Genomic DNA, 13,754 nt, shown 5'->3' with positions numbered 1-13,754 from the left:
CAAAGTATTGATCATGAAAGCATGTAAACGCTTAAGCTGGATGATGAAATTCTACATAACAGGATTAGAAATGAGGCCCCTGGCATCAAAATGTCCATTGCTTACTTCTTCTTCCCCAGGTAAAACATTCAGGGTGGAAATGATGTGTGAACTAATCCTCAAGATGTAAAGTGATACTGACAATCTGTGTGCAATATGCACAAAATACATAAATCAATTCTTTAATGTGCCAGGCTGACAAACAGATGGAGGCCTTAATGCACACACACACACACACACACACACATACACACATGCATGCAAGCATCCACACCTACTTATCTGAGTAAATCATCCATCTAAACAGAGTAGGAAAATACAAATCTGGACCATATTAAAAACAAATGTAACATGGATTAAGCAGGCTTGTATACAATGTTTGTCATATTGTCAAATCAAATGATGACACACATGAAAGCAGATCTTCATCCTACACACACAGGAGCAGCTGTATTCTGACCTCTTGTCGTCGCTGCTCCTTCTTGAGCTGAGCAATCTCCCGGTTCCTCTTTGCCTCCACCATCCTCCTCCTCTGCTGCTCCTCCTTCATCTGCTTCATCAGCGTCACCTGCAAGTAAAGTAGTCAAGGGGTGAGGCTTCCTAAACTGCTTCACGAATCCTGATCATCATCCATGCTTCTGCTTCTCCACAATGACTCTTCTTTCCTTCTCCTTACCTTTGCTTTCTTCATGTCGTTGACCTCTCCCTGGAGTTTCTTCAGCTCCCTCTCGTACCTCCCCTGGTTTTTGAGGAGACGTGCATGCTCTTTCTGCGCCGCTTGCAGCTTCAGGAGGTCCCTGTTCATCTCTTTAAGACGTTTCTCGTACTCCTGCTTGATCCGATTCGCCTTCTCCTCTGTGTAGTTCTCCATTGACACTGTGTTAGCATACAACATAGTTAAAGGTGACATATCACGCTTTTTTCATCAATATATATTGGTCTAAGAGGTCCCCAAAACATGTCTTTAAAGTTTATGCTCAAAAAAACACTTTGAAATCAGATTTTGGCATGCCTGAAAAGTCCTCTTCTTCATTCCTCATCAGAACACTCTGTTTTCCCTCTGACCACGCCCCCTCCGGAAATGGATGTGCCTCGGCTCTCCAGCACGTTGATCTAATGTTTACATGTTGGCTGAATATACACGGCTGCTCAGAGATCGCGTTACTTCAACCCTCTGAATCTGATCCAGAACCTGATCCTGACGGAGAGGCGCCTGCAGCAGGACCTTTCTGAACGATTGGTCATAGATTTAGTGTTTCTTGTTGTTTTATTTGTCAGTATGTCGACGTGTGTCTTGGTACAAAGCTACGAACATGTAGCTATGTGGCTATGCTAACTAGCGCTAGCACTTATCCATGATAAATAAAAATCATCCACTAGATCTTCAAATCTGCAGACGTGGGGAGTAAAACCGACCTCTGCCAGAAAGGCAGCAGGACCTTTTATGAAGGATTGGTCACAGATTTAGTGTTTCTTGTTGTTTTATTTGTCAGTATGTAGACGTGTGTCTTGGTACACAGCTACAGCTACAGCTACAAACATATAGCTATGTGGCTATGCTAATTAGCGCTAGCACTTATCCATGATAAATAAAAATCATCCACTAGATCTTCAAATCTGCAGACGTGGGGAGTAAAACCGACCTTTGTGTTTATTAAGACAGCCTACAACTAGCATGCCTCCCTCCTAAGCTCCTTGTTAGCACACATTTGTGCAGGTAATGAAAAACAGAGGAGGGGATTCAGTATTATTTTATACAGTCTATGGGCTGAACAAGCTCCGAGCTCTGACTCCGTGACAGACCGGATATTGTTGTTACGTAACAAAAACACGGAAGTCTGAAACGGCTTGTTTCAGACACATTTACAGAAAGGTGGAGAAATCAAAACAGGGGCAGAATGGATTTTTTTCATTCTCGGGGGGTTTGTAGACAGGGACACATATTTCAGGTAAAGAACCATTAAAAAGTCAATTTTGCATGATATGTCACCTTTAATAACCTGTCAAGATGCTACTTTTAAAACACATCTTTTTGGATTCACCAACACCCAAATGCGTGTACTGACTGCAAATCCCATCATGCATGAACTCACTGAGGTTCTGCAGGACGCGGTCTCTCTCTAGCTGAGTGTCTCGGATCTTGTTCTGCAGTAGGATGAGCTTCTCCTCGTACTGCAGCTTCAGCATCAGGAGCCTCCGCTGGCTGTTCTCAAGCTCATCTATCAGCTTCTGTTTGATCTCAATCTCACAGGTCAGATCAGCAAGGTCTGCCTGGAAGTTGGCTACTTAAAGAAAAGATCAAATATTATTAAATTTTTCTAAAATAACGAAATAACTGAAGATGTAAAAAAGCTGCTTCAACAATCTTAATTTAAGACTTGACAGTGTGTTGACAGTTTAAGGAAACCTGTTTTTCCATTTCAAATGACGTTAAACCCACAACTCAAGCATGGGTTGATTTATGTGTTGCTTCCTTTTGTTTCTTAAAGGGATATTTCAGTTTTTTTGAAGTGGGGTCGTATGAGTTACAGTACACTATTGCTCCTGTTAGCCACAATGAGTGCCGGTGAGCTCTTCCCCTTTAATGAGAAAATTCCCAGAGGACCTGCAGGTAAGCTAGGCTACAATTCTCTGCAGACGGGGCCTCCTATTTCATGTAATTTCACTAAAGTTAAGAAAATATGGTCCATGAACTCATCACGGTGCAAATGCATGAACCAGTAGAATAAATTGGAGCTCTTCATTTTGCCGTCAGAAACCCCCTTTGTTTTGTTTTGGGACTATTTTCAGACGCACCTCGCAGACCAGTGTTCTTCCGCTGCATGAGCACGGATACACGCCGATCAGCTGTTTGGATCAACAAGCACGTAGCATTTTTAGCAGTAAACACTTTTAGGAACAAGAACTACAAACTGCAGAAATGAGTGATTCTGACAGCGACGATGACATGCCGTTTACTGTGGACACAAGAGGATCCCTCTATGAACCAGAGTTTACAGAGGAAGAACTCCAGATGCAGACCCAATGTACCAACGAAGAAGAAGAGAGGGGAGAAAGTTCTGTGCTAACGAGTGAGCAGGAGAGATCCCACGTTACCTGGTGGTGCCGGTGTGTAAACTGTGAGCCCATGCCGACGAACCCAGAGAGCTTCTGCTGTCAGGAGAGGGACTTAGTGACAACAATACTTCAGGACCTTTCTGAATCAGAGGATACCAGCGGCTCACATACGGCTCCAGTCTGCATCACTCATCATCCAGAGTTCCCTGCCTTACAGGAGGTTTGCTTGTTTGAACAGCCGGGATAAAGACAGGTACGTCCCATCTTTTAAATGTGCAGAAAAGTGAGTTTAATTCACTCTGAAGGCCGAGACCGCTACTTGATCCTGCTACGTGCTTGTTGATCCAAACAGCTGATTGGCGTGTATCCGTGCTCATGCAGCGGAAGAACACCGGTCTGTGAGGTGCGTCTGAAAATAGTCCCAAAACAAAGACTGACGGCAAACTGAAGAGCTCCAATTTGTTCTACTGGTTCATGCATTTGCACCGTGATGAGTTCCTGGAACATATTTTCTCAACTTTAGTGAAATCACATGAAATAGGAGGCCCCGTCTGCAGAGAATTGTAGCCTAGCTTACCTGCCAGTCCTCTGGGAATCTTCTCATTAAAGAGGAAGAGCTCACCGGCACTCATTGTGGCTAACAGGAGCAATAGTGTACTGTAACTCATACGACCCCACTTCAAAAAAACTGAAATATCCCTTTAAAGAACCTATCCATAAAGCTGCTGACTCAAATTGAGATCAACATTATAAAATTCCCTCTCCTGTCTTTTTTGTTAACTATCTTGTAACCTGTATGTAGTTCTTAAAGAAGAAAGGAAGAGTATATAAGTACAGTAGGGTTCAACAATTAGTAAGATACAAAAAAAAAGATAGCTGTTGAGATATTTCAGTCCTCAAAACATCAACATGTCAATGATGAATTGAAACTGACTTGATGTGATTCTAGAAGGGAACACACCTTTCTCGTCAGAGTCAGAGTCTGAATCCACCAGGCTCTCGTCGCTGTCAAACCCATCCTCCTCCTCCCTGCCCTCCTCTTCATCCTCCCCTTCCTCGTCCTCACAACCGCTCTCTTCTTGCAGAGGAGACATGATGTCCTACACACACACACACACAGAGATAATAAAAAAGAGGTATCAAACTTTGCTCTGTTTAATTTGGAGCTAAATTCTTCAGCATGCTGACTCATGTTTAATTTACCTCGGTGTAATTGTCGTCAGAATCAATCTCTCCATTTTGTCCGTTTTCCCGACTCTGCCCGTTTTCTCCGTTCTCATGAGTGTGCAGTTTCACACGCTTCTTCATTCCTTTCTCCAACTCTGGGCTACAGAGGTGGGAAAAAAAACAACAGAAACTGTAAGCTAAAAGAGGAAAAGACACAAAGAAATGCACATGTCAATGTCTTCCCCTGTCATGAAATTCATTCCCTGTCTTATTTCCGTCTTTCGTTCATAGCCTTCCCCATTAAATTACAGTAGTACACGGTGTTTTGTGCCCATTACCATGCATTCAAACACTCCCTGGTGCTGCACACTCCTGGTTCACATCATACCTCACCGACCGCTAACAATTCGTGCAGTTAAGGAACCACAAGTCTGGGTGTTTGGGTGTTTCACTGGGTGTCCCCCAAGGGTCAGTTTTGGGTCCATTCCTTTTCATCATTTACCTCCTCCCCCTGGGCACACTCCTCCATCAACATGGGGTCAATTTTCACTGCTACGCCGATGACACTCAGGTCTACATCTCCTCCAAACCCACCGCTGCCATTCCTCCCACCTCCCTCATCACCTGCCTTGCAGACATCCAGAGCTGGATGAGCAGGAACTTCCTGAAACTCAATGGGAATAAAACCGAGGGCCTGCTCATCGGCTCCAAATCCACCCTCACCAAATCCCAACACATCCCAGCCTCACCCATCATCATCGACGGATTCCCTGCACCCTTCTCACCCCAAGTGAAGAGCCTCGGCATCATTCTGGACAGCACTCTCTCATTCGCACCTCACATTCAAAACATCACCCGGACTCCGCAACATCTCCAGACTCCGCCCCTCACTGTCCCAATCCAGCACCGAAATCCTGGTTCATTCATTCGTCACTTCCTGTATCGATTACTGCAATGCCCTCCTCACCGGACTCCCCACCAAACTCATCAACAGACTGCAACTCATTCAGAACTCGGCCACCCGGATCATCACCCACACCAAATCATCAGACCACATCACTCCTGTTCTCATCCAGCTTCACTGGATCCCTGTCCAACACCGCATCCACTACAAAAACCTTCTCCTCACCTGCAAAGCTCTCCACAACCTGGCCCCCACTTACCTCCGCCACCTCCTTCATGAATACACTCCCTCCCGCTCCCTCCCACTCAACCTCTGCTGAACTATTAATAATAATAATAATACATTTTATTTAGAAGCGCCTTTCAAAGCACTCAAGGTCGCTTTACAGACAGATAAAAACACAGTAAATAAAAGAACACGATAAGATAAATAAAAACAACAAGCAAAGTAACAGCAAGTTAAAAATGAAGCAGTGGAAATTAAGCAGAGTTGGGGAGCAGAGCGACTGAAAGCTCTGCTCCCCATGGTGCTGAGACGGGCGGGGGGCACAGAGAGGTGGAGGGAGGAGGAAGACCTGAGGGAGCGAGAGGGGGTGACAATGTGGAGGAGATCAGAGAGATACGGGGGGGAGAGGTTGTGGACGGCCTTGAATGTGTACAGGAGGATTTTGAAATTGATTCTGAGTTTGACCGGTAGCCAGTGGAGCTGCTGGAGGATGGGGGTGATGTGGTGAAAGGAGGGGGTTCTAGTGATGATGCGGGCTGCAGAGTTTTGGACCAGTTGAAGTTTATGGAGGGATTTGTGAGGGACACCGAAGAGGAGTGAACCATCCCACCGTCACGCCTCAGTACCATGGATGCCCGAACCTTCAGCTGCTCAGCACCCAGACTCTGGAACTCCCTCCCCCCACATATAAGACAGTCGGACTCCACAACATCATTCAAATCCCAACTCAAAACTCACCTTTTCAAACTGGCTTACTCCCTCTAACTGGACTCTGTGCACTTCCCTAGTTTTTAGGTTTTATTTATTACTTTTTGTTTGTTTGTTTTTATGATGTTTTAATGATGTATGCTTTTATGATCTGTAAGGTGACCTTGGGTGATTTGAAAGGCGCCCAAAATAAAATGTATTATTATTATTATTATCACTCCTCTTATGTTAGTCAGATGCCACACATGGCTGGCAACCTCCATTAAGGCTTTGGGAGTGCTGCCAAGTCGTATGCTAACATCAATATCAGACCTCTGAAGTCATTAGCAAAGTCTTCTCTAGCTCATCTCCCCCATCATCTTACCTTTTTAGCTCTTTAGATTTTACTGCCAATTTTATTTCCCCTTTGCTCCCTCGTTTACAACCATCCTGCTTATCCCTCATCACATCACCAAATTCCCATCTACCTCCACGTCTATCCCATTAAACCTCCTTTAGGCTGTTAGAGCTGTGCGCTCTTCTCTCTCATGACCCACTGGCCGACTGAATTGGACCTTTTCTGTGTCCATGCCAGCATTACTACCCAGCGCTGGCTGCATACCAATGCTATTCAGAAGCTGGCTGTCCCAAAACTCTAATCGACTTGTGATGTGCCTCTTAAGCTAGAGGAGGAAAGCAATGAGGAGGGAATAGTGTAAAGGCATGAACACTAATGTACTCATCAGGCTTTCTTGGTATTCAAAACATTCACAGGTTAATTGAAAAGGGCTTAAATAGAGCCAAGAGAAATTACATTTACATTAACTTAAGATGTTTGGATAATTAGGGAAATGAGAGCTTTGTGGAACTTGGGGAATTTGCCTACTCTAGCTTTAAGTCCTGGCTTGTTAAAGTACTTGTCTTTCCTCACCTCATCCTCCTCTGCCTCCTCTCCTTCTTCTTCAGCCTCTCAATGTCTAGCTTGGCCCGGCGTAAAACGTCTGTCATCTCTGCCTCCATGGACATGGGAGCGGGAGAGGAGCCGAGTGGGTGGCCGGGGACGGGGCTGAGGCTGAGGCTTGAGGCAGGGAAAGGGGACCGGGAAGAAAGCCGAACCGCCTGACGTCGCAGCGACTCATTCATTGCCTCGCTCTCAAGCAGCTTGGTTCTGTCAGACGAAGAAGGAACAGACAAACCAGGCTTAGAAAAATGGCACCTTTCATTCAGAACTTCTTCATTTCTTAAGTGACATTTCTTAAATTACATGGAACACCGAACAAACCAACTTACAATATGCTGACTAAAGCTGCTGCTGAATATTGAATATTTCAAAGGAAGATCTTACATTCTTCTTCACCCAGATGATAAGTTAAATTCATGAGTATGAAATGAGACCTTGCTCAAGACCTTTTCGTCCTGGCTTGGTCTTGTATGACCAGTAGAATTTTTTTCTGCTAACTTTAACTTGAAGAAAATAAATGCTGTTTTACTGAAATTTCTTAATCCCCTTTTTCAGCCTTTTGACTCAGCTCTCCTTGTGATTCTCTTTATCTACACTTCCCACCAAACAAGACCCAGAAATAGTCTCTTGTGGTCAAATCAGCTGCTGTTCAGCATGGACTAACTTCAAAGGCAGTATTTGTTAAACATTCTTAAATTACACTCAAAGTACAGAAACTACAACCAAAAATTAAACTTTTTATCATCAGGGAAATGCACTCACTCACTCACTTGTCATTTGCTTAATGAGGGAATTGATAACACTTTTTGTCTAGGGTTGCAAAGGGGTGGAACATTTCTGGTAAATTTCCATGGGAAGTTAAGCTGGGGAATTTTGGAAGTATTACAAATTGGAAATTAGGGAAGTTAAGTGGGAATTGAGGGTAATTTAATGTAAAGGTATCATATCTAAGCATATAGCTAAGTAGAACTTTATCAAGTGTTAAATAATTTATTGAACATCAATTCTTTCATTGAAGACCAAAACATGAGTGTTGAGTTAAATATTACTCATCCCCCCCGACCCAACCCATTCAAAAATTAACAAAAATGCAATCCCAACAAAGTCCCATTCAAAATGTTAAATGAAAAGAGCCCCTCTCCCTCTGAAAAAAGTCCCATTCAACATGCAAATATATAAGCATCTTCCCTCAAGCTTCTCAAGCCTAGCCTCTGCAGGATTCTAGAAATCATTTGTGCATGTGATGGAGAAATGCACAGTGCATGTAGGGGGCGTGGTCTCAATAGCCCTGTAGTAAGCAGTGTGCATGTGATTGAGGAATAGCATAGATATTCAACAATGCTTGCATGAAATCTGGTTGTTTTAGTCAGGATTATGCTTAAATATATTTTCCCCAACTTCATTTAACTTCCCTATGAAGAGCCAACCTTCAATTTAGTTAATTCCTGGTTTATTCACGTTTATTCCCATGGAATGTTTCTAACTTTGAAAATTCCTGGAATTTTGGAACCCTACTTTTGTCATACAAAAACCAAGCCAAGCTATAGCCAGGATAAGGTTAGCTAGCTTTGTTTTAAGGAGATATCATAGGGAGAGATGTAGCTTAGCAATCCCAAAAAAGTCCCATTCAACATGCAAATATAAAAGCATCTTCCCTCAAGCCTCTCCAGGATTCTAGAAATCATTTGTGCATGTGATGGAGAAATGCACAGTGCATGTAGGGGGCGTGGTCTCAATAGCCGTGTAGTAAGCAGTGTGCTATGTGCATGTGATTGAGGAATAGCATAGATATTCAACAATGCTTGCATGAAATCTGGTTGGTTTAGTCAGGATTATGCTAAAATATATTTTCCCCAACTTCATTTAACTTCCCTTTTAAGAGCCAACCTTCAATTTAGTAAATTCCTGGTTTATTCACGTTTATTCTCATGGAAAGTTTCTAACTTTGAAAATTCCTGGAATTTTGCAACCCTACTTTTGTCTTACCAAAACCAAGCCAAGCTATAGCCAGGATAAGGTTAGCTAGCTTTGCTTTAAGGAGATATCATAGGGAGAGATGTAGCTTAGCAATCCCAAAAAAGTCCCATTCAACATGCAAATATAAAAGCATCTTCCCTCAAGCCTCTCCAGGATTCTAGAAATCATTTGTGCATGTGATGGAGAAATGCACAGTGCATGTAGGGGGCGTGGTCTCAATAGCCGTGTAGTAAGCAGTGTGCTATGTGCATGTGATTGAGGAATAGCATAGATATTCAACAATGCTTGCATGAAATCTGGTTGGTTTAGTCAGGATTATGCTAAAATATATTTTCCCCAACTTCATTTAACTTCCCTTTTAAGAGCCAACCTTCAATTTAGTAAATTCCTGGTTTATTCACGTTTATTCTCATGGAAAGTTTCTAACTTTGAAAATTCCTGGAATTTTGCAACCCTACTTTTGTCTTACCAAAACCAAGCCAAGCTATAGCCAGGATAAGGTTAGCTAGCTTTGCTTTAAGGAGATATCATAGGGAGAGATGTAGCTTAGCTATCTTAGCTCCACTCTGAGGAAACAAAATACATTAATTTCCTTTACTGTTTTCAATGGGGAGTAAACTAATACGATGTCACACTTGAAATGCTGAGTTCTAGAGGTGTTTATAAGTAGATTAATTTATTTTGTTTTTATGACCAAAAGTGAGATTTTGATTCTCATTGTTTCAGCCAGTATGCTAGGTCAGCCTAATTAGCTGCTGACTGCACAGTAGATAAACATTCAACAGTGAAAACATACTGCAGTTTAGAAATAGTGCAAGAGGGGACACTACAGAAAAGATTCTTTAGAAGATCTGGAGCTCTTACCTCAGCTCTTCAACCTCTCTGATGTAGTTTTGGATTAAAGCTCCAATCTCCTCATTTCCTTCACCTGCAGGTCAAACGTGGAAGGAAGCACATGTTACAGGAAACATTAAGGATGCATTGATCTACATAGGGGAGAGCATAGGGTTGTCATACGGGTTGGATGGCACACTCGTTATATCTCGCCACCAGAGGGCGCTGTCTCTCAAATTGGGGTATGGACATTTCCAGAATTAGGATCAGAGCTCACCTACATAGTCTTCTCTGGAGTAAGACAGCTGAACTTGAGGTGAGAGGACTTTTTTGTGTTTTTCATGTCAAATTGTAAATATTCAGCTCCTCAGTATTTTTCTTCTAGGCTTTTAAACGATGGGTTTATAACAAAACAAGTGTTACCCTTACAAAGTGTGAGGGGAAAGCTATAGTTTAGATTTTTATTAGCTAGCTAACTAGTTGTTAGATGGTTGTTAGCCTTGATGCTAGCAAAAAATTCCAGTTGGGGTTGGTCGTCACATGTAACGCCTAGTTGAGTCGGCCATTATTGTTCGGCCTATTTGTTTTGTTCTTTGTGTTGTTATATAGGCTGGCCTAAAGATGTGTTTCCTGTTTATGTTCCTCATTTTATGTTAAAATGCATTAAGTTATGTAGGCCTATCACTTGTCAGGGCAATTAAACTTTCAAATTTAGTTCTGCCTTCTTGCCTTTTTAAAAGATTTTTCCCATTGAAATACCATTGTGACAACCAACCCCATAGTGTGTGACAACCAACCCCATAGTGTGTGACAACCAACCCCATAGTGTGTGACAACCAACCCCATCCCCATAGTGTGTGACAACCAACCCCATCCCCATAGTGTGTGACAACCAACCCCATCCCCATAGTGTGTGACAACCAACCCCATCCCCATAGTGTGTGACAACCAACCCCATCCCCATAGTGTGTGACAACCAACCCATCCCCATAGTGGTGTGACAACCAACCCCATAGTGTGTACAACCAACCCCATAGTGTGTGACAACCAACCCCATAGTGTGTGACAACCAACCCCATAGTGTGTGACAACCAACCCATAGTGTGTGACAACCAACCCCATAGTGTGTGACAACCAACCCCATAGTGTGTGACAACCAACCCATAGTGTGTGACAACCAACCCATAGTGTGTGACAACCAACCCCATAGTGTGTGACAACCAACCCCATAGTGTGTGACAACCAACCCCATAGTGTGTGACAACCAACCCATAGTGTGTGACAACCAACCCATAGTGTGTGACAACCAACCCCATAGTGTGTGACAACCAACCCCATAGTGTGTGACAACCAACCCCATAGTGTGTGACAACCAACCCCATAGTGTGTGACAACCAACCCATAGTGTGTGACAACCAACCCCATAGTGTGTGACAACCAACCCATAGTGTGTGACAACCAACCCCATAGTGTGTGACAACCAACCCCATAGTGTGTGACAACCAACCCATAGTGTGTGACAACCAACCCCATAGTGTGTGACAACCAACCCCATAGTGTGTGACAACCAACCCCATAGTGTGTGACAACCAACCCCATAGTGTGTGACAACCAACCCCATAGTGTGTGACAACCAACCCCATAGTGTGTGACAACCAACCCCGTGATGGGTTGTTGACACAATGTGTCAGAGTGTCTTTGATAGTTAATTGCCTCTTTGTTACAAATGAGAGGGATACACATTTCAAGCCAACACCTTAAGCTTCAGTTGAATGTAGGAATGACTATTGAAAGATGTTTTGATGATGAGCAATCATCAAAACAGTAAAAAGTGTGACAACCAACCCCGTTCTCCCCTACTCTTAATACTCTAAATAGATGTGAGACAACTTACCTGACTTTGTCAGCAGAGTGCTGACCTCATTGGCCAGCATGTGTGTTACTCTGGTGTTTAGGTGGTCAATTGTCTCCTGCATGGCCTTCACCCTGAGGCGCAGAGTGTCATTCTCTCTCTGCAGCATGGCGTTCTCCTGATACAGGTCGCTGTAGCCCTCTGAACCATCCTCACATGCTACACGCTTGCCCTGCACAGAGAAGTTGGAATGAATAAAAAAACAACTCTAAACACTACAAGCATGCAAGTGGGCCATATTGGGGTAAAAAGACCACTAAAACTCAACTCTCACTCATGGATATGCTTGACGTTGCGAACTATCTATCCACAATGCTGTTGTTTTGAATGCCCTGGTCAGTCTGTGTCTCTTCAAGTACCTATTGTTGTATTTTGAATGATGAACGCTGCAAACATCCTGATGCGTAAGCGTAAAACAGAGAGTCACTATCTAATCCAGCTCCTGCAGACATCATTACCTCCACCAATCCAACACTCCATTACTTCCAGACTCTGGTCACATTACATCCTTATTACCACAGTTAGGTCAACTCGCTGTCCCTCATAATACTCAGGCATTCACTTCACTCTAGTAACTGTGGTAACCCCCTTAAGTCCCATAATAGACCGACAAATCCTCTAAATGATTGCTAGTAGCCCCGGAGGTCAAAGCTGAGGAGAAAGTGAAGACGCTTGACAGACTGTCTTTGAATTTTTGCCCACATTCTGATCACATTCCCTTGCATCATTCTCCACTTCAGTTTCCTTCTTTGCAAAGGTTAGACCGTTTTAAAGTGCAAGCTCATTCAGCTGCAGGATCAATTTATCCCTGCATTAACATTGTAAAAATGCTGACATTGCACTAATTAATCTTCATGCCCAGGCCCCTCCATAGTGGCGGCTTTAATGGATGTGTGTGTTCCAGTAAAGATCTTTAATTTGATACAGTAATCAGCTGCAGCAGCAGGCTCAGCCTCTACTCTCCTCACTCACCCTCCAGAATTATTTTCATCTACTCTCATTAGTGTTGTCTTTTTCCTTCTTCTGCTTAGCTCTTCTTCTACATTTCATCCATCATAACTCTCTTACTGCATCATTGCATCACGCTCACTGACAGCCATGCCCTGTCTCTCTTCCTCCACCTGCCACTGTTCGTTCTTCATGCTCTCTAATCTCTTTCTCTGAGCTCCTCCTTGTCTTTATTATCCTCAAGTCCTTTTTTTAATTCCCTTCTGTCTCTTTTATGACCCATCCACCCCGTCCATCCCTCCATCTCTCACCGCTTTATACTCCATCAGCTCCAACTGAAGCCGGGCTATCTCGGCACGCAGAGCGCTGATCTGCTGGCTGGTCTTGTCTTGGTTCACTACCACCTTGTTCTTGATGTTCCGCGCTCGGTTGGCGTACTTCAGCGTGTTCAGTGTTTCCATGAAGTCCCGGTCTGACGGGCTGACGCAGGCGATCATCACTGTGCGACTGAGGAGGAAGAAAACAGAAAGGGTTTTGACAAAATAGAGGAATTCAATACAACAAATGTTATTGTCTTGTTAATCCAGTCAAAACTCAAAAACTAAAGAAATCAGTTTTCCTTCATGGAGTGTCTTGAAATAATAAATTAATCTTCATAAATCATCATGTTACTGCAAAATTAAACCAGGGGTTCTCAAACTTTTTGGGGCCAGGGACCCCTTACAAGTGAGAACATTTTCCAAAGACCCCCTGATAATTGTCTCATAGATTAAGCACATGCTTACTACCATCCTCACTCTTAGATGCCCTTGGAACTATTTGTATTGTAAAACGTATCAATCTAAATACTTCAGAGAGAGAGAGAGAGAGAGGGGGGGGAGAGTGAGATAGAGAGAGAGAGAGAGGGAGAGAGAGTGAGATAGAGAGAGAGAGTGAGAGAGAGAGAGAATGAGAGAGGGAGAGAGAGAGAGAGAGAGAGAGAGGAGGAGAGAGGGAGAGAGAGATAGGGAGAGAGAGAGAGAGAGAGAGAGAGAGTGAGAGAG

The 13,754-nt window shown here is 43.4% G+C and overlaps 1 protein-coding gene across 2 annotated transcripts in view; it reads right to left on the bottom strand.

The window, feature by feature from the left end:
• kif21b (kinesin family member 21B) overlaps positions 1-13,218 on the bottom strand; it is a 77,616-nt gene extending 64,398 nt beyond the window's left edge. For both annotated transcript variants that reach the window (XM_034693052.1, XM_034693104.1), the window contains exons 1-9: positions 13,023-13,218; positions 11,746-11,935; positions 9,882-9,945; positions 7,011-7,247; positions 4,300-4,423; positions 4,058-4,196; positions 2,133-2,321; positions 716-915; positions 500-607 (exon numbers count right to left, since the gene is read on the bottom strand). In XM_034693052.1, coding sequence (XP_034548943.1) covers positions 500-607; positions 716-915; positions 2,133-2,321; positions 4,058-4,196; positions 4,300-4,423; positions 7,011-7,247; positions 9,882-9,945; positions 11,746-11,935; positions 13,023-13,208 — 1,437 coding nt within the window. In that variant the 5' untranslated portion in view covers positions 13,209-13,218. The remainder of the gene's footprint in view (positions 1-499; positions 608-715; positions 916-2,132; positions 2,322-4,057; positions 4,197-4,299; positions 4,424-7,010; positions 7,248-9,881; positions 9,946-11,745; positions 11,936-13,022) is intronic.
• Positions 13,219-13,754: the final 536 nt, after the last annotated feature.

The sequence above is a fragment of the Notolabrus celidotus genome, chromosome 1 (assembly GCF_009762535.1).
Source record: "Notolabrus celidotus isolate fNotCel1 chromosome 1, fNotCel1.pri, whole genome shotgun sequence".
Taxonomy (NCBI): domain Eukaryota; kingdom Metazoa; phylum Chordata; class Actinopteri; order Labriformes; family Labridae; genus Notolabrus; species Notolabrus celidotus.
This window is presented reverse-complemented; position numbering and strand designations above follow the sequence as displayed.